General features: G+C 40.8%; 1 protein-coding gene and 1 long non-coding RNA gene across 2 annotated transcripts; one reads left to right on the forward strand and one right to left on the reverse strand.

Annotated features, from left to right (window-relative positions):
• Window positions 1-4,776: 4,776 nt before the first annotated feature.
• ints10 (integrator complex subunit 10) lies at window positions 4,777-21,877 on the reverse strand. The gene is made up of 18 exons (XM_089022378.1): window positions 20,924-21,877; window positions 20,697-20,764; window positions 20,521-20,624; window positions 20,280-20,419; window positions 20,132-20,213; window positions 19,003-19,143; window positions 18,734-18,908; window positions 17,171-17,340; window positions 16,946-17,085; window positions 16,715-16,868; window positions 16,360-16,442; window positions 12,432-12,587; window positions 11,165-11,273; window positions 10,999-11,078; window positions 10,770-10,932; window positions 9,573-9,666; window positions 6,098-6,166; window positions 4,777-5,707 (listed from the first exon to the last, which is right to left on the reverse strand). The coding sequence occupies exons 1-18, from the start codon at window positions 21,050-21,052 to the stop codon at window positions 5,551-5,553; spliced, it is 2,214 nt and encodes a 737-aa protein (XP_088878504.1). The 5' UTR covers window positions 21,053-21,877; the 3' UTR covers window positions 4,777-5,550.
• On the forward strand, window positions 13,504-15,163 carry LOC148901347 (uncharacterized). Its single transcript, XR_016118506.1, has 3 exons — window positions 13,504-13,640; window positions 14,026-14,210; window positions 15,064-15,163. It is a non-coding gene; the product is annotated as an uncharacterized LOC148901347 (long non-coding RNA).
• Window positions 21,878-22,361: the final 484 nt, after the last annotated feature.

Genomic DNA, 22,361 nt, shown 5'->3' on the forward strand with positions numbered 1-22,361 from the left:
TGGTTTTAAGGCTTATTTAGTAGAAATTATTTTTTTTATGGGGACCTAGGAATGGATTATTCTCATTTTTAATAGTTTCTTATGGGAAATAAATGTTTGGCAGACAAACTTTTCACCTTACAAACACTTTCTGGGAACCAATTAAGTTCGTAAGCCGAGGTATCACTGCATCTCAATAACACTTTGGTTGGCTTGTAAAAGAATATGGATATGAATATTACGTTAAATCAACAATGTGTCTTTAAAAAATCTCATTCAAGATAATCCACCAGGATTGTTGATTTCTTTATTTACAATCAAAGGACAATCTAAAATACACAAAAGTGAAATAAAAAATAACCTTTTAAGTACACCTTAAAAGTACACTTGCATAATCTATGGAGCGCCAAAAGTGGATATTTACGTGGCTCACTCTGGAAGTCAGCAAGGGTTTGTGGACAGTTTTTCACAGAGGTTTCCAACATTGTAACCATTTTCCTTGCAATGCAATTTCGAGTTTAGTACCATCTTGTGCGCGATGGTCAGGGTGGTCATGCATCAAAAGAGAAGAACAACCATTTATTTTAACCTCACAAATAAAACCAACGGTAAATTATTTGATCAAACATCACAATGTAATGAAACCACTTGAAATGCTGTGGTTATGCACATTGAAGCCAACACACCTGTACTGAACTATGTGTAGTAAAAAATACCAGTGTGCTAACAAGGGGGCGTTTTTTTCCACATTTTACTGTTGGGGGAAAAAAAAACGTTGAACCTCCTTTTTGAGACCGTTGAAAGTGTCATGGGAGAGACTGAACGATGATGATTTTCTCGTTGATGCAGAAACGGTGCAGCACACTGAGCAGGTTCTCCCCACACCGCGACACTTGCCTCTCCATGGCCAGACGGAAATCCTCCTTCACTCCTTTGGTGATCCCTCTCGTCACTGTGTGGTGTCTACACACGTGAACACAGATAAACAATCATTGCGTTTAAAGAGCGATGTTTGAATTGCAAGTACGTCAATTATAGAGGAATGAGCAACGAGCTCGATAAACAGTACACATGAAATATAAGCACAAATGAAATGAGACCAAGTGCTGTGAAAGTACTCACCATTAACATGAATGGTTTTCCGTTCCTGATGATGGGTAAAAATACAGGCAAACGATCGGAATGAAAGTCAACTTGGCGGGTCCATACGCGCAGTTACTGCTAGCTAGCATGCACACGGCTCATTAGCTTTCACACTTGCTGTGCAACATACTTCTCACAGAACTATATCAGAATCAGAATCATCTTTATTGCCAAGTATGTAGAACACACAAGGAATTTGTTTCCGGTAGAACACGCTGCACTAGTATCGTCGTCAAAAAAACTGCTAAGTGGCACTATACAGTTCCATTTTGGCTACTGTTGAAGAGTTCAAAGAGTTAATGGCTTGGGAGAAGAAGCTGTTTAAATGTCTGCTGGATTTGGTGCGCATGGATCGGTAGCGCCTGCCTGAGGGGAGTAGCTGGAAAAGGTGGTGGGCAGGGTGCGGAGGGTCCAGTAGGATTTTCCGCGCCCTTGTTCGGATTCTTGCAGTGTGCAAGTCCTCGAGAGTGGGTAGGGCGGTGCCAATGATTTTTTCCGCCGTCCTAACCGTCCGTTGAAGTCGGATTTTGTCCATTTTTGTGGCGGCCCCGAACCAAACGGTGATGGAAGAACACAGGATGGATTCGATGACAGCCGTGTAGAAATGTTGCAGCACCTCCTGTGGCAGGCCATGCTTCTTTAGCAGCCTCAGGAAGTACATTCTCTGTTGGGCCTATTGATGGTAACGTTAACATGGGGCTTGTTAAAATGTCACTGACATTCGACTGTTTCATCGATGGTATTGTTTCATTGCAAATGAGAAGCAGAACCTTTTGTCTCCACAAAGGCGAATCTCCGGTGCATTCAAGCTGTAGTGTACTTGGTTTTTACTCGTCGGGCTCATTCAAATGGGGCGTTTACCTGTTTCAACTGACGGCCACTATCATCCAACAAAAATTGCGCTTTCTGCCAACCTAGGTCAGTGTCATCCAATCAAAACTGCACTTTCCGCCAACTGCAGCCCCAACAGAAAATGAACAGAAAAAAAAGCGAGAATATGTATTTAGATTTATCGGCGATCCATATGCATCAAAAGAGCCACATATGGCTCGCGAGCCATAGGTTCCCGACCTGGTTGAATTACATTTAACTATAAAGAAATAATTAACATTAAATTCATGTCCGTTTCTGCAAATTTCTCTTTTAGAGAGGACCACCGGATGCCTTGGGAGAAATCCAATTTTTCCCCAAGAGTATTTTCGACCTGAAGTATTATCCTTACTACGGGAAACTCCGACATGTAAGAGCATACATGTATTACCAACTGATCAATTCAAAGCGTTTGTTACACAATCAATGTCTTGACATCTGGTTCGTCAGGTAAACTACTCGTCTCCGGTGGTGGCCGTGCGCTTCTCTGGAGTGCAGTACGATACTCATATCCAGGTTCAGTGCAAGCTAAACGGAAAGGGCATCATCAACGACTCGCCCACCGACCGCTACCTTGGGAGTGTCACTTTCTTCTTGGAAGTTGGAGCGTAGGAGCTGACAGGAAGCTGATTATGCTGAATATAGTAATCATTTTCTCTCTCTGTGACACCCCCCCCCCCCCGCACACACCCAATCACAATGACAGTCATTTTCTCGCAAGTTAATTAGTCAGATTAATGCAACTAAACTTTATACAGATTTGATTATTCCTTGTCTATGCAAATACAATTAAGAGTTACAAAAACAGTAATGCTCTTTAGATACATTGTTATCCAATGGGGATGAGCATATAGAATGTTTTTTTATGCAGGAAGGGGGGTTAAATGTTTTGGTAAGAATGTACTAATTTTTTTGTGCTTGTATTTTTTTGAACGTGTATATTTGAACAAAGATTGTGCAATGAAAAAAAAGTATTGCACTGTACTCACAATAAAAGGCTAATCTATGTCACACACCACTTGCCTTGATTTATATCCAGTATACTGTATACGTACAGTGCACTGCTCACAAAAGGTTCAAGATAGTCGCCTTTCAAATGAAATTTCAGGTTAATTCTATAATTTTAATAGCTGACCTAAAAACTTTTGAACACCTGTTGTTAATTTTGCCATTCTGATCGTTCTTAGAAGGTACACGTGCATTGAGACATTCAATGGTTCCACCTGCAGTCAAGGTTTGACATGGTCAGATTAAGTCTCCCTGTAAAGTTCATCGTGTATTTTTGGTTCATCCTGAATTTTCACTTGAAAGTCCAATATTCTTTACTTTTTGTGAATACATCATATATAAAACTTGTTTTTGAAACGTCTTCCTACAGTACAAGTGGACTGTCTATGTAAAGTAGCCTAAACCGTTTTGGGAGATTATTAACCCTGCTTCAATTGAGCAAACTAAACCTTGTGTCAATATTGTATTTATTCATTTGGTAGTTGAAATAAACACAATGTACGATACATTGTTTTGTCAATTTTGTCTTTAAAATGTAAAGAATGAAGGAGGCATTGGTGGTTTCTGGCATGTCAACATGAGCAGCCATGTAGGGTGGCGTTGCTTGGGGCAACAACGTCAAGAAGAAAATTTACCTGAAATGTTTTCTAACATGTGAAGGCATGACTTGATAAACATTGGGTGACATGAGATGGGGAATTTGCATCTGCTTGTTAGGAAAGCCCAATATTTTGTCAAATATTGTACGGATTGGTCTGTATATGTCACGTTTTATCTCATTTTATTAGTTTGTCAGAGTTGAGGCCAAACCCCGCAGTTTTAAATCTTGATCGATTCTGTCCCAGAAGAGAAATTGAATTATTATGGGGTCAGGGAATGATTCTTAATGAAAATCGACAGTGACCAAAAGGTGCATTCTCTATTTTATGGATTTTGAACACTCTCAGATACTGCACTGTATGTTTTTTTAATCATTAAATATTTTCATTTTCTGCAGGGGTCTGGTAATTTGTCTGAAAATCATACACTTGTGCTCCACCCCAGCATAAATGCTCTACCTAAAATCCATCATTGTCTTCTCTGCATTCCAAAGGTGGAAGTAAGCAACGACTGCTGTTTGCATTGGAGAAATGAAGAAAAAGAAAGACGCTAATAAAAAATGTGAAATGTGGTATTTATAGATTTTGTGCTAATGTGGCAAATTATGACATATAGTGATACCTGGGCTTACGAACGCTTTAGCTCACAAATTTATCGCACCAAACCACACAGTGTCACAGTGACTGGCGGACTAGTTTTCTACACCCGCTTCTTTGAGTGCAGACATGGTTTGCCATAGAGTGGAGTACACCTGCTATTATGGGACCGAAAAAGACCCCACCACAGGCTAATGTTCAGGCGAAGAGGACACAAAAGAAAACACAAACGAGGTTTGCGTTTGTGTGACTTAGCCAGTATGTTAAGTCAACCATTGCTACGTGTGGCTAAGGGCGTTTCTGTGTTGTCTAAGCAATGATCTCAGGCAATAGAAGAGGATGAAAAACTTCTGTTGATTTGGATCAACGAAAAGCAGTGAGCAGGAGACATTGTGAGTGAGGGTATTATCGCTGAGAAAGCACGGCAACTTCACTTGGATATCATCAAGAGGTAACTACATCAACAACCATCACAAAGGTAAATAAAACGACTTTATTATACTGTACAGTTTATTTCTTTAATTACAATCCAATAGCACATTTATTATACATAAAATAAGGTATATTTTGTGGTTTTAAGGCTTATTTAGTAGAAATTTATTTTTTTATGGGGACCTAGGAATGGATTATTCTCATTTTTAATGGTTTCTTATGGGAAATAAATGTTTGGCAGACAAACTTTTCACCTTACAAACACTTTCTGGGAACCAATTAAGTTCGTAAGCCGAGGTATCACTGCATCTCAATAACACTTTGGTTGGCTTGTAAAAGAATATGGATATGAATATTACGTTAAATCAACAATGTGTCTTTAAAAAATCTCATTCAAGATAATCCACCAGGATTGTTGATTTCTTTATTTACAATCAAAGGACAATCTAAAATACACAAAAGTGAAATAAAAAATAACCTTTTAAGTACACCTTAAAAGTACACTTGCATAATCTATGGAGCGCCAAAAGTGGATATTTACGTGGCTCACTGTGGAAGTCAGCAAGGGTTTGTGGACAGTTTTTCACAGAGGTTTCCAACATTGTAACCATTTTCCTTGCAATGCAATTTCGAGTTTAGTACCATCTTGTGCGCGATGGTGAGGGTGGTCATGCATCAAAAGAGAAGAACAACCATTTATTTTAACCTCACAAATAAAACCAACGGTAAATTATTTGATCAAACATCACATCGTAATGAAACCACTTGAAATGCTGTGGTTATGCACATTGAAGCCAACACACCTGTACTGAACTATGTGTAGTAAAAAATACCAGTGTGCTAACAAGGGGGCGTTTTTTTCCACATTTTACTGTTGGGGGAAAAAAACCGTTGAACCTCCTTTTTGAGACCGTTGAAAGTGTCATGGGAGAGACTGGACGATGATGATTTTCTCGTTGATGCAGAAACGGTGCAGCACACTGAGCAGGTTCTCCCCACACCGCGACACTTGCCTCTCCATGGCCAGACGGAAATCCTCCTTCACTCCTTTGGTGATCCCTCTCGTCACTGTGTGGTGTCTACACACGTGAACACAGATAAACAATCATTGCGTTTAAAGAGCGATGTTTGAATTGCAAGTACGTCAATTATAGAGAAATGAGCAACGAGCTCGATAAACAGTACACATGAAATATAAGCACAAATGAAATGAGACCAAGTGCTGTGAAAAGGCCAAAAGAAACTAACTGTACAACAAGAACGACATTATCTTCACTAACAACGTTGATGACCACAGAAAGACGAGCGATGGCTCAAATCAACCAAACGGCGACGACGACTTGTTTTTAAATGATTGGCCCAAATAAAAATCTGGGAGGTGGGGGTATGACAGGCCTTGGAGTTGGGAATGAATGGTGACTGGTGTTTGGGGGAAGGATGGGCACTGTGGTAGGAGGGGCCCGGGGTACCTGTCCATCGTCTGCACCCCTTGTAGCAGAAGGGTGTTTAACTCCAACCCCAGGGTGGGTCTAGGGTTCCTGAGGGACAGCAACATTCAAACACCCGGTCAGTGCGGCTGCATTTCAGTGTTCCTAAGTCTGTAGTTCTGAAAGTCGAAGTTGATAGATTTGACAGACAGTATCGCACAAAACTAAGTGCGACCCACACTTTATTGTATCTTTTCATGGGATAATCAAGAAGAAATGACACGTCAGTGGAGAGAAGTCAGTGTGCAGCTCAAAAAAATCCCGTGACTGTAAAGTGTCCTTGAGAGTTTTGAAAGACGCTTAGAAATTAAATGTATTATTATTATATAGCAGAAGTGGTGGACCGCCAAAGCCTTCTCTGCTGGCCTTAAAATATTTGCATCATCATGATGTTAATTATATTTTGTCCATGAATTCTTATTAGATAATTCCAAATTATCTTTCAGCTTCCTTTCATTGATTTCCCCCTGTTGAGCTGCGTCCAGAAGTGTGTTTTCGTATTTAAGCATTTAACCAATCACATTTCAGCCACATTTTGTTACCAGGGTCAGAAATCTATCTGGACACCCTCACAATTAATTCTGAGGGCCCTGTCGCATCAAATGTGTCAATCAAACAGTTGCTCTAACCAATCAGATTTCAAGTTGGTAACCGAAAAAGGGTACCACCTACCAACACCTTCTTGAAGGCACTGGAAATGTCAGTTTTCGCAAACTATGATTGGCTAGTCACTAACCAATTATAGTTACACTCGCCGCAAGTGGTGAGCATACTGGCTAGAGCTAGCACACTGTAGCGGTGGCGAGCTACATAAGCACCGCTACATATATTGTGTTGATTTAATAGCAGTTTTGTCAACCCATAATGGCTGAAGGAGAATAAATGGATTTGGTTGGAGATGTACTGTTAAGGTCATTTTCAAGACGGACTTTTCAAGACATCACTAAGAAAGGTCGGTCAGTTATTTCCTGGCTAATTGTTCCCTCTAGTGGACTTGTAGTAAATCACACCACACTTTTTTCAGTCTAGATTGATTCAGACGTAGCGCGACTGAAGGCCTAGTGATGAAATCCACGGCCCGCCACTGTATAGCAGTGTAAATGTCATTAACCCTTGAAATATGTCAACGCACAGCCATTCATGTCTAAAATTAGGGCAATAAAAGTGAGCACACTCCTAGGCGTAATTCTGGCAGATTCTGAATCAATTGGGGGCGGGAGGCAGGTAACCACATCATCAAAGGTTGACTTGAAACCGTGGCTCCAAAAATTCAAATTGTCGATATTATGAGAAATCACAAAAATTATAAGTGCCATCAAATCTTCATCATGTCATTAATTCATTCATTTCCAGACGATGTGTCCATTTCACTCAAATTGTAGAACCCACAGAAGATTGAGTTTTAGGACTACATTAACATTGAATGCGGCATAAGAAACCTTAGACCACAGGTGTCAAAGCCAAGGCCCGTGGGCCAAATCCGGCCCGCCACATCATTTTTTTCGGCCCGCGAAAGCAAATCAAACTTGTTAAATTCCATGATGATTGCTAAAATCTGAGCCAAAATTTCATATTTTTGGATGTCAACCACAATAAAAGTCATTATTCTTGACTTCAGATTTGAAAACGAGTTATTCATTAATTTGCTGTGTGCTCTATATGTAATATTTGAAGGGATTTAAACATTCTAATGGGTTCCCCAAATTCATAACGGCCCTCGAGAGGAAACCATAACTACAATGTGACCCGCGGCAAAAAATGACTTTGACACCCCTGCCTTAGACTCTTCTTTCATCAGAAAAGAGTTCATTCCTAAGTTATATGAGTCTGGAGTCATCTGAGCTTGAAATGAGGGTGGACGCACAAAAGGCAAATGCTGCCCTCTGGTGGGTAGGAAAAACATTCCCAGAGGTCTGACCAGCGTTTTATTGGCACCCCACCCCCGCAAGAAAAAACAAAACCCGAACAAATTCAGGAATGGCGGTCCATGTCATGCTTTTCAATTCCGAAATACATTTGTGAATGGCAGTGAATGAGTTAAATATGGCCATATATTACAAGCAAATTGACCCCAATTTGGTATTTCAGAAGTCACAATCTAACTGGTAACCCTTCACATCAATCAGTACCAAAGAAGTGGCTGACAAAAATTGTCGGTGACCTCTGGCCTCCTTTCAAAGCTAACGGAAGATTGCCAATACCCACACACAAGCTCCGTTTCGGCATCTTGGAAGAGTGGAAAGCATTTCAACGACTACCTGTAAAACTCTGGTCAACTCCCAAGAAGGTTGGAGTAGTAGTGACAAAAAAGCATTGGTGTCCATTATCGAGATTTTAGAGGGGGCTTTAATATTTTCACTTTAAAGGACAACCAACGTCACTTTTTTGTTTCCTAACTGACATTACAAAAACGTTTTATAGCATCTAAAACACCCAAAATACACAGTAAGATATTTTAGTCAAATGCAAAACACCAATAAAAATGACTTCAAGTGTCTAAGAAGTACTTCAATTTGAAACCGGAAGTGGCCAGTTTCAGAAGGTCCCGCCCCAATGTTCGTGGTGTCACGGCAAGACGTCTTGCCTTGCTCGAGAATCAAAACAATGGATTCAGATTCGGAGAATATGCTTTCTTGTTACTCATCCAGTTATGAGTATAATTGAAATACTTCTGAAGTAGAAAGCATACATGTTTGCAATCGATTAAAGAATTTATTCCGTGTCATTTTGAGGCCTCAGGGGTGGGAAATGTCGCACCCAAAAAAGGCAGAACATGGCGGCCCGTTTCCACAGGCTGATTAATTCCTTACATGGAGCTTTGTCGCCCTCTTCTGCCTCTTTTTTGTCCTACACAACGTTTTCAGACCAAAGTACAGCAAAATGAATTAACGTGATGGAAGGACTGCTACAATGTGTCCTTTTTTCGGTCAGGGGCGTTCCTTCAGTGACGTAACGTACGGACTCGTCACCAACTCAAAAACAAGACTTCCGGAATATTCAGCGAGAGTCTTAAAACGTAAAATATAGCTATATGCGGTGGAATCTTTGTAAAATTCGCTCAGTAGAAGTCATTTGAAGCCATTTTACAAATTATGGACACAACTTGTCCGGCGACGTCGGTTGTCCTTTAAGTGAAATAGCACTTGAGTACCGACATTGATGTTGAGTGATTTTTAGGTGAGAGTTCATCGACAGTCCTCAGTACTTTCTATTATAGCAAAGTATCATTTCGTGTCCACAAATAACTAAATACCCTCCCAAAAATGTAAGGGATGTCCATACTTTTGTGAGATAATGTACAACTCTTCTCTTTTTAAAGCCCTATCTTATAACAGCATGTTTGAGTTAAGTCCTCGACGAATTGATCATCAAGTTGACCATCTCTCTTCACAACAAACCAGAAAAAAGTCAGGGAAGGCCAGACCGGATGCCGACTGATTGAATGTGAAGCACTTACTTAATCAGCATTCCCTGATTGGGTAGCAGCTCCAGTTGGATCCTGCCGCCGTCAGGAGTTCGTAGGTAAGCAAACTCCTCCAGCATGTCAATGTCTGACAAAGGATGTGAACTCAAGGAGGGTAACAGCCATGATAAAAGAACACATGGGGTATGATGCTGCTATCATTTTGACAATTTTGAACAATGATATACATTTCTGAACAATCAGATTAAGGCCATAGCCACTATTAGTGTATTTTAAAATTCGAACGCAGCCACGACTAGGGAATGGGAGTTTTGGGCAATTTCCCTCCGAAAAAAATGCAATTCAGATTAAATCCCATCTCAAAACCCACCTATTAAAAATCACATTCTTTGTATAGTTTTATCTCTTGTTCTTCTTGCTCTCAGGTTGGGTAGCAGTGTACTACTCCCTAAAGCTAACCTGATTACTTCTTTTGTTCTGTCTGATTATGTCTATGGCTGCCTCCGATTGCCCCATTCGCTCCGATATCACCTCATCAGCATGACTAAGCCTACGTGGTAACGATCTAAGAAGTCTGGGGTAAGCATGATCCAAATTAAACAATTTAGTGAAGGGTTTTATTGTTTTACACAAAAGAAGTAATCGGATTGGCTTCACCAACCCTTGAGCAGGGACCTATCAAAAAAGAAGTCCAGCACTGCCACCTCTGTCCATTAGGGATATATATAGGGCCAGAGCGACCAGCACAACTTTAGTTCACTGACGAAGCGTTTTGGATGACGAGCGAAACGTCCGACACTTTCAAAGAAGTATGGATGACGGCTGAAGAAACCTTTTCATCGATGGACAACTCCTGTACGACTGAGAGCTTACACAGACTTCCCTGTTTGGTGATTGTAACGTGTCCTTGAGAGCTTTGAAAGGCGCTTATCAATAAAATGTATTATTATTATTATTATATTTGTTTTCATCTTCTTTATATCACATTTTAACTGGTATGAATTATACTCTGAGTGACTCATTGTTCCAAAAAATACAGTACATTGTTACTTTCTTTCTGTCTGTGTAAGGACATAAGCTTGTTTGACAGATATTGTATTCCAAAATGTGTTTTCTGGAGTTGGAAAAGGTTCATTAAATTATGGTTAAGACAGAGTACAAATACAACACAGAGAAAATGGACCCTTGTTACATTTGCAAGGACAATAAATAATCTGTAAAACAGGATACTGGTGACATAGTTGAAGAAATTTTCATACTGGAAACCGCCTTGAAGACAGATCTTATCCACTGCTTTTAGAAAGAGCACCTCGCCTTGTGGCCAGTCGTACTGCAGGAGGACCACCACGTGACCTAACGACAGGTCATCTCGAGCGTCTGTAAAGGCTCGTGGCTGCGTGAAGGGAATAGTCGTTTTAGTGCATCTGACGACAAAATGCACGATGTGGACAAACAGTACCTTGAAACAGGCCAACATCAGCTGGAGGCAGAAAGGTAATACAGCATTGCTGGTGCATGGGAGCAATCTCAGTTCATGACCTAGTTTGGAGAAATGAATAATCAGTCACATGATGTGGTTATTTCGTCAAATCACCGACTGAAACAGCCATGATTGAACGACTTACTTTTTTTCACTTTGGTCTTGACTCTCGGCTGATCTTCAGGAGCCTTTGTTGGTTCATGGTTTGGGGGTACCAGTCCGCTGACAACATCAAGAAGCTTCTCACAAGCCATCTAAAACAATTAAATGAGTGGGGGACAGCAAAGACAACCCATATTGCATACCTGCCACCTTTTGAAACCAGAAAAGCCGAATCATATGCCGGGGGTCGGTCATATATTTATTTAAAGTGTAATGCAAAACCCAAAAGAAAAAGTGTGTTTATTATATGACTCTTGTTACTCTTTATAGATATATCAGGGGAGCAAAGCCCCTCAGAAGCCAAACGATTTTTAACATTACAGCTACTTAAAATGAGGCTAAAAACACCCATATAAATGTTGATTAATGTCAAAGATATACTTGTGAAAAATACCCATATTTCAACTTGTCAATCATGGAAATATCATATACAGTAAAGTCTCGTTATATCGATATCGGATATATCGATAGTCCCGGTTATATCGATACTATTTCTATGCACGCACGGAGAAAATTACATGCAAACAGGGTCGGATATATCGATAGTCCCGGTTATATCGATATTTTTTCGGACTCCCTTGAATATCGATATAACGAGACTTTACTGTATTTTAAGAAAACAAAACAGAAGTATTTTACAATCACTCAAACATTTAATAATCAATCTTGTTTGAAAAGTACAATGAATTGTAAGACCTCGTTAGTAACTTCAAATATGCATATGTAACCTACATTACTATTGGTTGACAAAAATAGCTATCAACAAACTCAAATTACAAACTTACGTCATTTTTACCTTTTCTTGAGCAAAGTATAACTTCTGGAAATGCTTGGGAGTATTCGTCACGAAAATGACTGTAGTTTTCTTTTAGATTTCCCACTTTTTGTTACTTTATCTCCGGAAGATGCCATTACAAGACAATGATAAAAACGATGCTATCTTTTGACTCTGGATTCCAGGAATGACCCGTAGCACGCGCATGCGCAATTCATCTAAAGGAAGCTAACAACTGGCACTGTGCTGATCGCCTGTTCTAAATTTAGATACGATACATAGCAATCTCGTGTTTTGAATGAACGTTGGGTATTTACTATTTTGACCATTTTTGACCTATTGTTTTTATTGGAAACCGTAAATTTCATTAATAAACCGCAACCCGAAATGGGAAAATGAAAATCGTCCTCATTACAGCAAAACCAAAGTTGTTTGCAGGTACGGTATCTTAGGGAACAAGTGTGCTTGTGCTTACCCTGTATTCTCCCAGCGCATAGTGACAGGAAGCCTGCTGTATAAGGGCCCTGTGGTGCTCCAGACTGCACTGACCAGAGGGACTCTGCTGGCCTGGCGGAAGCTGCTGTACGGCAGCCATTTGATGCAGGCTGGACAGGGCCTTACGGTACTGCCCCTGGAAAAGACAACATTGCAGAGAAAATGGTTACCTGTAAGGGACTTTTGTTTGTTTGCAGTAGTCTGACACACTGCTCTTTTTGGCTCAAGATTGTCTTTATTTATGGATTAATTTCTTGCCTGGTATATGATCATGTCTGTGAGGAAAATTCGGAACCACAGCCAGCTCTCTGTCTTCCAAGAGGCACAAATCTTTTTGAACTCTGTAAAGAGAAACAATCAATGCCCAAACAGAAATAAAATGTCAAGAAAAAGTCACTGAGACAGTGTTTCTCTGCAAGTAGTTCCGGTACTCATGCACGAGCCAGTGACCCCCACCACAGCCGCAAAAGGATAGAATTGTCTGTAGCTGTCAGAAAATGGCATCAAAGCACTAGTTTTGTTTCAATGAAGCTACTCAAACTCATTTCAACATAGTGCCGAGGGACCGTGCACTGACTGCATTACCAATTCAAAGATCAGAGAAGGTGATTACCGGTTTCAAGGGTGTCATGGGAGTGAAGAAGGTCCCAGCTTTCCTTTGCTGTATAAAAACCCTCCAGAGTCTCTGACCAGTTTGGCATTTCGGTCTTGTTCGCCAAGATGTGGCGCCCACGCACCTTTCCCAAGCCTTCCTCATCATCGGAGCTCTGGAATCACATACCTAAAGATAAAGGCATGATCCCTTTATCGAGTAAATACATTGGTGTATATTTATTCTCCTCACAATAGTCTTCTCTCTGCCATCGGCCATTTTGCGTTTCTTGTGCGTGTGTTTGACTGTTCCTCTCTCGGCGTCCAAATCATTGTACACTGAGCTGAAGTCCTCCACTAGAATCCATGGACTTAAGTTCAAAGTATTCACGCCTGAGTAATAAAGCCAACAGCTCCTTAGGTTTATTTGTTAGACGCAGTGCGTGATGTTTGTGTGTGCGCAGCAATGAAGACCGACCTTGGAACAGCGCTGGCTGCACATTTGAGACATAGAGGAAGGCATTGCGGAAGAGAACGAGGGCGGCGCATATAACCACTTGACTGGAGCAGCGGGCTCTGGTGTCTCCCTCCAGGCTCGGTAAGTAGCGGCACAGCTCCTTCACTCTCTGAAGTAAGTCAATATAGCTTCTACAAAATAAATGGACAGTGACAACTTGAGTAACCCTATGAGCCGCGGCTACATCATTATGTTCGTATGCTCAGTAAAATTGCTAAGTCAACTAATAAGAATGCATTGATTGCATTGAAATTGCCAAAGTGGTACTGGTTAACAAAAATATGTATTTTTATGTTTGTAGTTTGCAAATGTACCGTAGCATCTTGAGAGGTGTTTAGTAAATTTCTGTGTAGCTATGTCAAAGCTTATGGCATTATGCATTACAGCATTGTTTTTGATTGGGAGGAATGTCGGTGCCATTTGATGTCATTGTTAGGGCGATTGTGCTTTTTTGCGTGTGTCACAGGGAGCATTTTCACAGTCTCGCTTTGTTCAGCAAAAAGGTCGGTGCTGTTGGACAGTCTGTGGCTGGATGGATGCATGGCTTGAGGAGCTTGCGATGAGAAGAAAGGAGCGTCAGCGCAGAGCGCCGATACGTATGTGGAACTGTCGCGGCTTGGAATTGAAGCGGATTTACGTTGGGCAGGAGATGTGAGGCAATCTCTTTTTGTCAATGGATGCTCCAGCTTCGTGTTTGCTTTCAACATTTAGCTTGGAGCAGACATGCACATTTCACCATATGATGTCCCTAATCCACTGGTGAAAAGTACGCTTTGATCCTCTTTTTCATCCGGAGCTGCTTCATACAACAAAGAGGGCGCAGAAAATGCTTAAGATTGAATGCCTGTCTGTGTCTTTTGTGTTGTGTCACATGATTTGTTATTATTAATATTTTTTTGTGACGTCAAGATGGCGCCATGAGAGTGGCTACCTTGACAGCAGCTCCTGTATTTTGTTCTTCCACTTCTTTTTTTCCTTCCCTCTTGCTTTCACCACTTTGCTGCTGTAAAATGTAAATTTCTCCACTGCGAGACTAATAAAGGCTAATCAAAAAAATAAAATCCAAAAACATTATTACTGTATATACTTGTATTTCAATTAAAATCGAACCTGATGTGTATATGACATCATGAGTATACTACTTGTAGTTCGACAACCTAAATTTACTTCCCATTTTGGCCATTAATTGCAAGGTAGGTCAATGTGCACAAATTTAAAAAAATGGATTTAAATATCAATAATCGTCGAACACTAGAAAACACTGCCTTTGGTTGCATCAATGCAATGATGAGTGAGGGCTTCACAAAATACTCAATCCGATGGACTCCAGAGAATCCTCTAGATTTTTGATTCGCTGAACAAGCTCATAGTTCCTCCCACACAACTACAATTTCAGGAATTGCATGTATGATGATGATGATGATGATGATGATGATGATGATGATTGATGCATGTTGCTCGATAACTGATGTGTGACAAACATGAAATGTGATCATATTTACAGAGACATCAATAGATTGCCTACCTCTGCCCTTTGTCTCCCTGCCACTCACATCGAGTGCCGACGACAGTAACCAGGTCCAACAGCCTCTCCCAAGGTTCGGCAACCACTGAAGCCTTTTCCGACAAGCCGTTGATAATGTTGCGCTGGGAGCCACGGGAGACACTGGGAGACTTTAGGGGACCGCCTTCTTGAGATGCTAACAACAACAACAACAAAAAAACATTCATAATTTTGCTTTCGGAATAATTGAAACCAGAGAACCAGTCAAGAACAGGCACACCGATTGACAGCACCGTTAATCTGTCCGTCAGGTGAAGGTCCTCGGGTGACATAACCGATATAGAATTCAGCAGCTTTCAGGATATATTTCTGCATTAAGCTGGCTGGCAGGCGCATGTCCATGTTGTTTATAATCAAAGGAAAGACGTCACACACTATAACACAGACAGAAACTAGGTTCAGCAACAAATGTACTTTTTTTTCCTGAAACATCATCGTCTCGAGTGCACGCATGGTTACCGTTAAGCACGCATTATCAATAGATGTAGCCATAGTAAAGCTCTTGGACAAACTAAACTCGAGGAGAACACCCCATGTAAAATGCAATAAGTCAGCATAGATGCTGTGGTTGATGTTTAGTTCATTACTTTATTTTGTCATGATGAAGTGTTATATATATATTTGTATATATATTTGAAGTGCTAAATTAAAGCACTGAGCTTCAAGGGCCTGTTTTGAAAATATGACGTGGAGCGCCATTCCCGAATTTGTTCAGGTTTTGTTTTTTCATGCTGGGGTGCCTATAAAGCGCTGGCCATGGCCTCTGAAAGCATTTCCCTTTTTTCCATGTTAGCGCTTTGTTCCAGCTTCATCTGTTGTTAAAGCACGATACAGCATAAACCAATATGTATGTATTACATTGTATTTTGGACAGCCGCCCTCATTTCGAGATCATATAACTCCAGACCCATATAATTTAGTAAATAACCATTTTCTTCTGCTGAATGAAGAGAGTCTAAGGTTTGTAGTCCTAAAACTCAATATTCTGTAGGTCCTGAAATTCGAGTGACAACGAAAAAAAAACCCTGGCACTGGAGAGGACATATTTTTTTGCACGTCTGGCAGTGAATGAGTTAAAGATGGCAGGTAGGATTTGGAATTAGTCTCGAATAAAGCAGAAAGTAATCTCTTTACAGCATTAATATCAAGATGACATTTAATAATGTTAAGATGTGAGTTTTGACACACTGCTCTTTTTGGCTCAAGATTGTCTTTTTTTATGGATTAATTTCTTGCCTGGTATATGATCATGTCTGTGAGGAAAATTCGGAACCACAGCCAGCTCTCTGTCTTCCAAGAGGCACAAATCTTTTTGAACTCTGTAAAGAGAAACAATCAATGCCCAAACAGAAATAAAATGTCAAGAAAAAGTCACTGAGACAGTGTTTCTCTGCAAGTAGTTCCGGTACTCATGCACGAGCCAGTGACCCCCACCACAGCCGCAAAAGGATAGAATTGCCTGTAGCTGTCACAAAATGGCATCAAAGCACTAGTTTTGTTTCAATGAAGCTACTCAAACTCATTTCAACATAGTGTGGAGGGACCGTGCACTGACTGCATTACCAACTCAAAGATCAGAGAAGGTGATTACCGGTTTCAAGGGTGTCATGGGAGTGAAGAAGGTCCCAGCTTTCCTTTGCTGTATAAAAACCCTCCAGAGTCTCTGACCAGTTTGGCATTTCGGTCTTGTTCGCCAAGATGTGGCGCCCACGCACCTTTCCCAAGCCTTCCTCATCATCGGAGCTCTGGAATCACATACCTAAAGATAAAGGCATGATCCCTTTATCGAGTAAATACATTGGTGTATATTTATTCTCCTCACAATGGTCTTCTCTCTGCCATCGGCCATTTTGCGTTTCTTGTGCGTGTGTTTGACTGTTCCTCTCTCGGCGTCCAAATCATTGTACACTGAGCTGAAGTCCTCCACTAGAATCCATGGACTTAAGTTCAAAGTATTCACGCCTGAGTAATAAAGCCAACAGCTCCTTAGGTTTATTTGTTAGACGCAGTGCGTGATGTTTGTGTGTGCGCAGCAATGAAGACCGACCTTGGAACAGCGCTGGCTGCACATTTGAGACATAGAGGAAGGCATTGCGGAAGAGAACGAGGGCGGCGCATATAACCACTTGACTGGAGCAGCGGGCTCTGGTGTCTCCCTCCAGGCTCGGTAAGTAGCGGCACAGCTCCTTCACTCTCTGAAGTAAGTCAATATAGCTTCTACAAAATAAATGGACAGTGACAACTTGAGTAACCCTACGAGCCGCGGCTACATCATTATGTTCGTATGCTCAGTAAAATTGCTAAGTCAACTAATAAGAATGCATTGATTGCATTGAAATTGCCAAAGTGGTACTGGTTAACAAAAATATGTATTTTTATGTTTGTAGTTTGCAAATGTACCGTAGCATCTTGAGAGGTGTTTACTAAATTTCTGTGTAGCTATGTCAAAGCTTATGGCATTATGCATTACAGCATTGTTTTTGATTGGGAGGAATGTCGGTGCCATTTGATGTCATTGTTAGGGCGATTGTGCTTTTTTGCGCGTGTCACAGGGAGCATTTTCACAGTCTCGCTTTGTTCAGCGAAAAGGTCGGTGCTGTTGGACAGTCTGTGGCTGGATGGATGCATGGCTTGAGGAGCTCGCGATGAGAAGAAAGGAGCGTCAGCGCAGAGCGCCGATACGTATGTGGAACTGTCGCGGCTTGGAATTGAAGCGGATTTACGTTGGGCAGGAGATGTGAGGCAATCTCTTTTTGTCAATGGATGCTCCAGCTTCGTGTTTGCTTTCAACATTTAGCTTGGAGCAGACATGCACATTTCACCATATGATGTCCCTAATCCACTGGTGAAAAGGACGCTTTGATCCTCTTTTCTTCATCCGGAGCTGCTTCATACAACAAAGAGGGCGCAGAAAATGCTTAAGATTGAATGCCTGTCTGTGTCTTTTGTGTTGTGTCACATGATTTGTTATTATTAATATTTTTTTGTGACGTCAAGATGGCGCCATGAGAGTGGCTACCTTGACAGCAGCTCCTGTATTTTGTTCTTCCACTTCTTCTTTTCCTTCCCTCTTGCTTTCACCACTTTGCTGCTGTAAAATGTAAATTTCTCCACTGCGAGACTAATAAAGGCTAATCAAAAAAATAAAATCCAAAAACATTATTACTGTATATACTTGTATTTCAATTAAAATCGAACCTGATGTGTATATGACATCATGAGTATACTACTTGTAGTTCGACAACCTAAATTTACTTCCCATTTTGGCCATTAATTGCAAGGTAGGTCAATGTGCACAAATTAAAAAAAATGGATTTAAATATCAATAATCGTCGAACACTAGAAAACACTGCCTTTGGTTGCATCAATGCAATGATGAGTGAGGGCTTCACAAAATACTCAATCCGATGGACTCCAGAGAATCCTCTAGATTTTTGATTCGCTGAACAAGCTCATAGTTCCTCCCACACAACTACAATTTCAGGAATTGCATGTATGATGATGATGATGATGATGATGATGATGATGATTGATGCATGTTGCTCGATAACTGATGTGTGACAAACATGAAATGTGATCATATTTACAGAGACATCAATAGATTGCCTACCTCTGCCCTTTGTCTCCCTGCCACTCACATCGAGTGCCGACGACAGTAACCAGGTCCAACAGCCTCTCCCAAGGTTCGGCGACCACTGAAGCCTTTTCCGACAAGCCGTTGATAATGTTGCGCTGGGAGCCACGGGAGACACTGGGAGACTTTAGGGGACCGCCTTCTTGAGATGCTAACAACAACAACAAAAAAACATTCATAATTTTGCTTTCGGAATAATTGAAACCAGAGAACCAGTCAAGAACAGGCACACCGATTGACAGCACCGTTAATCTGTCCATCAGGTGAAGGTCCTCGGGTGACATAACCGATATAGAATTCAGCAGCTTTCAGGATATATTTCTGCATTAAGCTGGCTGGCAGGCGCATGTCCATGTTGTTTATAATCAAAGGAAAGACGTCACACACTATAACACAGACAGAAACTAGGTTCAGCAACAAATGTACTTTTTTTTCCTGAAACATCATCGTCTCGAGTGCACGCATGGTTACCGTTAAGCACGCATTATCAATAGATGTAGCCATAGTAAAGCTCTTGGACAAACTAAACTCGAGGAGAACACCCCATGTAAAATGCAATAAGTCAGCATAGATGCTGTGGTTGATGTTTAGTTCATTACTTTATTTTGTCATGATGAAGTGTTATATATATATTTGTATATATATTTGAAGTGCTAAATTAAAGCACTGAGCTTCAAGGGCCTGTTTTGAAAATATGACGTGGAGCGCCATTCCCGAATTTGTTCAGGTTTTGTTTTTTCATGCTGGGGTGCCTATAAAGCGCTGGCCATGGCCTCTGAAAGCATTTCCCTTTTTTCCATGTTAGCGCTTTGTTCCAGCTTCATCTGTTGTTAAAGCACGATACAGCATAAACCAATATGTATGTATTACATTGTATTTTGGACAGCCGCCCTCATTTCGAGATCATATAACTCCAGACCCATATAATTTAGTAAATAACCATTTTCTTCTGCTGAATGAAGAGAGTCTAAGGTTTGTAGTCCTAAAACCCAATATTCTGTAGGTCCTGAAATTCGAGTGATAACGAAAAAAAAACCCTGGCACTGGAGAGGACATATTTTTTTGCACGTCTGGCAGTGAATGAGTTAAAGATGGCAGGTAGGATTTGGAATTAGTCTCGAATAAAGCAGAAAGTAATCTCTTTACAGCATTAATATCAAGATGACATTTAATAATGTTAAGATGTGAGTTTAAAAGTTGCAGTTGGCAAGTGGGTTATGGGTACAGTTTGATTGTGGTATGATAATTTCATGCTGTTTCTGAGAGGTAAAACGTTAGGCTATATCCAAGTTTACCATTTCTAATAACTGCACTTTGCACATTGTTTTTAACATGAGAAAATGATTGCATGCACTAATTAAAGTGTCCACAAACCAAAAAGTTTTCTGAAGCAGTTGATAGGTGATTCTACTTTCTCAGATGTCTCTGCTTCCAACAGTGTCTCGCCTAGACTCACCTATTGAAACAAAAGAATGGAATTATATTTCCTCCCTTTTTTCATTGCATTGTCATAATCACATACCCCGTGTTGGACCACGGACTCTGGAAAGCGTTTCAGGAGGAGCAAGAGCATTTCTGCCTTCTCCAAAGTGTTGAAGCACTGTTCAGTTGCCTTCAGCAACATCTCACACTGTATACGACCAGGCAGTGTTTCAAAAAGCCCTGGTGAAGACAAACATAAATTGTGCTTTAAATCCTCAAGGGTTGTCGTAAAGCATTGCCATGCCCAAAGAAATGCAATTGAAACTACATATTCCTCTAACCTCGAAGGAACTGCGAATGTTTATCCTGAGCATCATTGCGCAGAGCTGCTGTGATGACACTTATCTCACGCCACACAATCGGCTGATCTGGGAAATTTAAAAACCTAAAGGATGAACGAAATACCTTCAAAAAGTGTTGCCACCCCAAGACTTGAATCACTGAGCAAGTCACTCACATGTCATACAACAATCTCCCTGCACAGGTTGTCCTTTCTGCATTGCGTTCAATGATATACATCTCATACTGTGGAGAAAAAAATATTATTGTGACTCACGAACACATTGGATAAGTTTGCATTGAAAATAACTGACAGCAGTAAAGTGTGCATATAGCTGATACTGCAATCAAATCAAATCATTATTACTTTCGGGGGGTTGCAGCAATAGATGTGGTAGACCTTACCTGTATGTTAAAGTCGGCAGGGTAAAGAGTTCTGGCAGTTATGAGCCAGGCTTTAGCCGCACATGGGTCATCAGGAACGAGCTCCCGAGCTCTTTTGACCAAAAACTCGCAGTCTTTTTGCGCTGACATTTGTGATGGACGGTTATCGATAGCAAAGACGACAAATTATCTCCAGACGTTGCTGTCGTTGTAGTCTACTTGTGTAACACAATTCTTATCTCATCCTACTCGTAGCGGGTGCAAATAACATTCTCAGTCTTAATCTAATCTATCACAAGCAAACTATAAGGCTAACGCTACCATTACCAAGCGAGTACTGTTATTTTATCTGTCTAATTTCATTCGGTGCTCCAATTTAGGCCTCTTGATAACGATTAAGGTGCATGCGCTTTCGTATAACATTACACAAATTATAAAATAAACGATCAGACAATATATTTATTTTGAACAATTCCCATCGGTCGTTCATTTCAGCGCTTGTTGATGACGCCACATGACTGTCGCAAACATTACAATTTACGGCCGTCACGTAACTGAAAAAACCCACTCTCGACTTTAAAATAGTAAAAACATAAGACAACACGCTTTGGAACATACACATTCTAAATTATTGCAGCTCACGACAGATTTTACGAGTTGATCTATCAGCATTCAAACGAATGCCGATGTTGTAGCCATTGAGGAAAGAGCACACACGACTGAATGTGGAGACGTGTTTACTCCAACGGCTAACAAGTGGATCTAATTCAAACAGAAAATGCAGTGAAATATATATAACATACACCCGCCCCCTCCCGTGCACCTGCTGGGTGAGATGCCTGGTCCCAGTGCCCGCCACAATATGTGAAATACAATAAGAGAAAAATCAAACATTTACGACAGCACATACTTCCACCTGTTCTTATTTATGCGTAAAATCGACAACTGATCAAGGTTGTTTACTGTTTTTTTTTTTTTTTTTACCAAACGAGTCCAAATACACAATAATGACGACACTGTAGCAGTTGAAGGAGAACACGCGACTGGTTGGAGCATGCCTTTATTCCAGCTGCTAACAAGTGGATCTGACTTGAACATAGAAAAACGCAGTAAAATACGTATTCTCAACCTAAACACGCCCCCGCAGTGTCCCTGCAGTTTGAGATGCCCGGTCCTCGTGCCCGCCATAACACTCCACATTAAACCCCAGGGAATGTGTGTTTTTGGGTTTATATGTTGCGCTCTCCCCTATGGTAAGGGACGAATTAAGGTTTTCTGATTCTGATACGGTGTTGTGAGATCCAGGAAAAAAAAAACACAAGACAAGCGGTGGGATACATATTAACTCAACAGTGGTTTACTTCGAATGCCCAGATGTAACGCAAACGTATGCTTACAACAACTTCCTGTCCAACGATCTAAATCGGTCCGACACGAAACACTAACCGAAGCAGGCGTT

The sequence above is a fragment of the Hippocampus bargibanti genome, linkage group LG02 (assembly GCF_051943395.1).
Source record: "Hippocampus bargibanti isolate YZ-2025 linkage group LG02, ASM5194339v1, whole genome shotgun sequence".
NCBI lineage: Eukaryota > Metazoa > Chordata > Actinopteri > Syngnathiformes > Syngnathidae > Hippocampus > Hippocampus bargibanti.

Coding starts and splice junctions, on each gene's coding strand:
- ints10 (XM_089022378.1), bottom strand. CDS start 21,052: ATGTCAGCGCAAAAAGACTGCGAGTTTTTGGTCAAAAGAGCTCGGGAG. Junction 17,086..17,170: donor GCAGCCAGCGCTGTTCCAAG/GTCGGTCTTCAT, acceptor TTTATTACTCAG/GCGTGAATACTTTGAACTTA. Junction 16,869..16,945: donor ATGGCAGAGAGAAGACCATT/GTGAGGAGAATA, acceptor ATGTGATTCCAG/AGCTCCGATGATGAGGAAGG.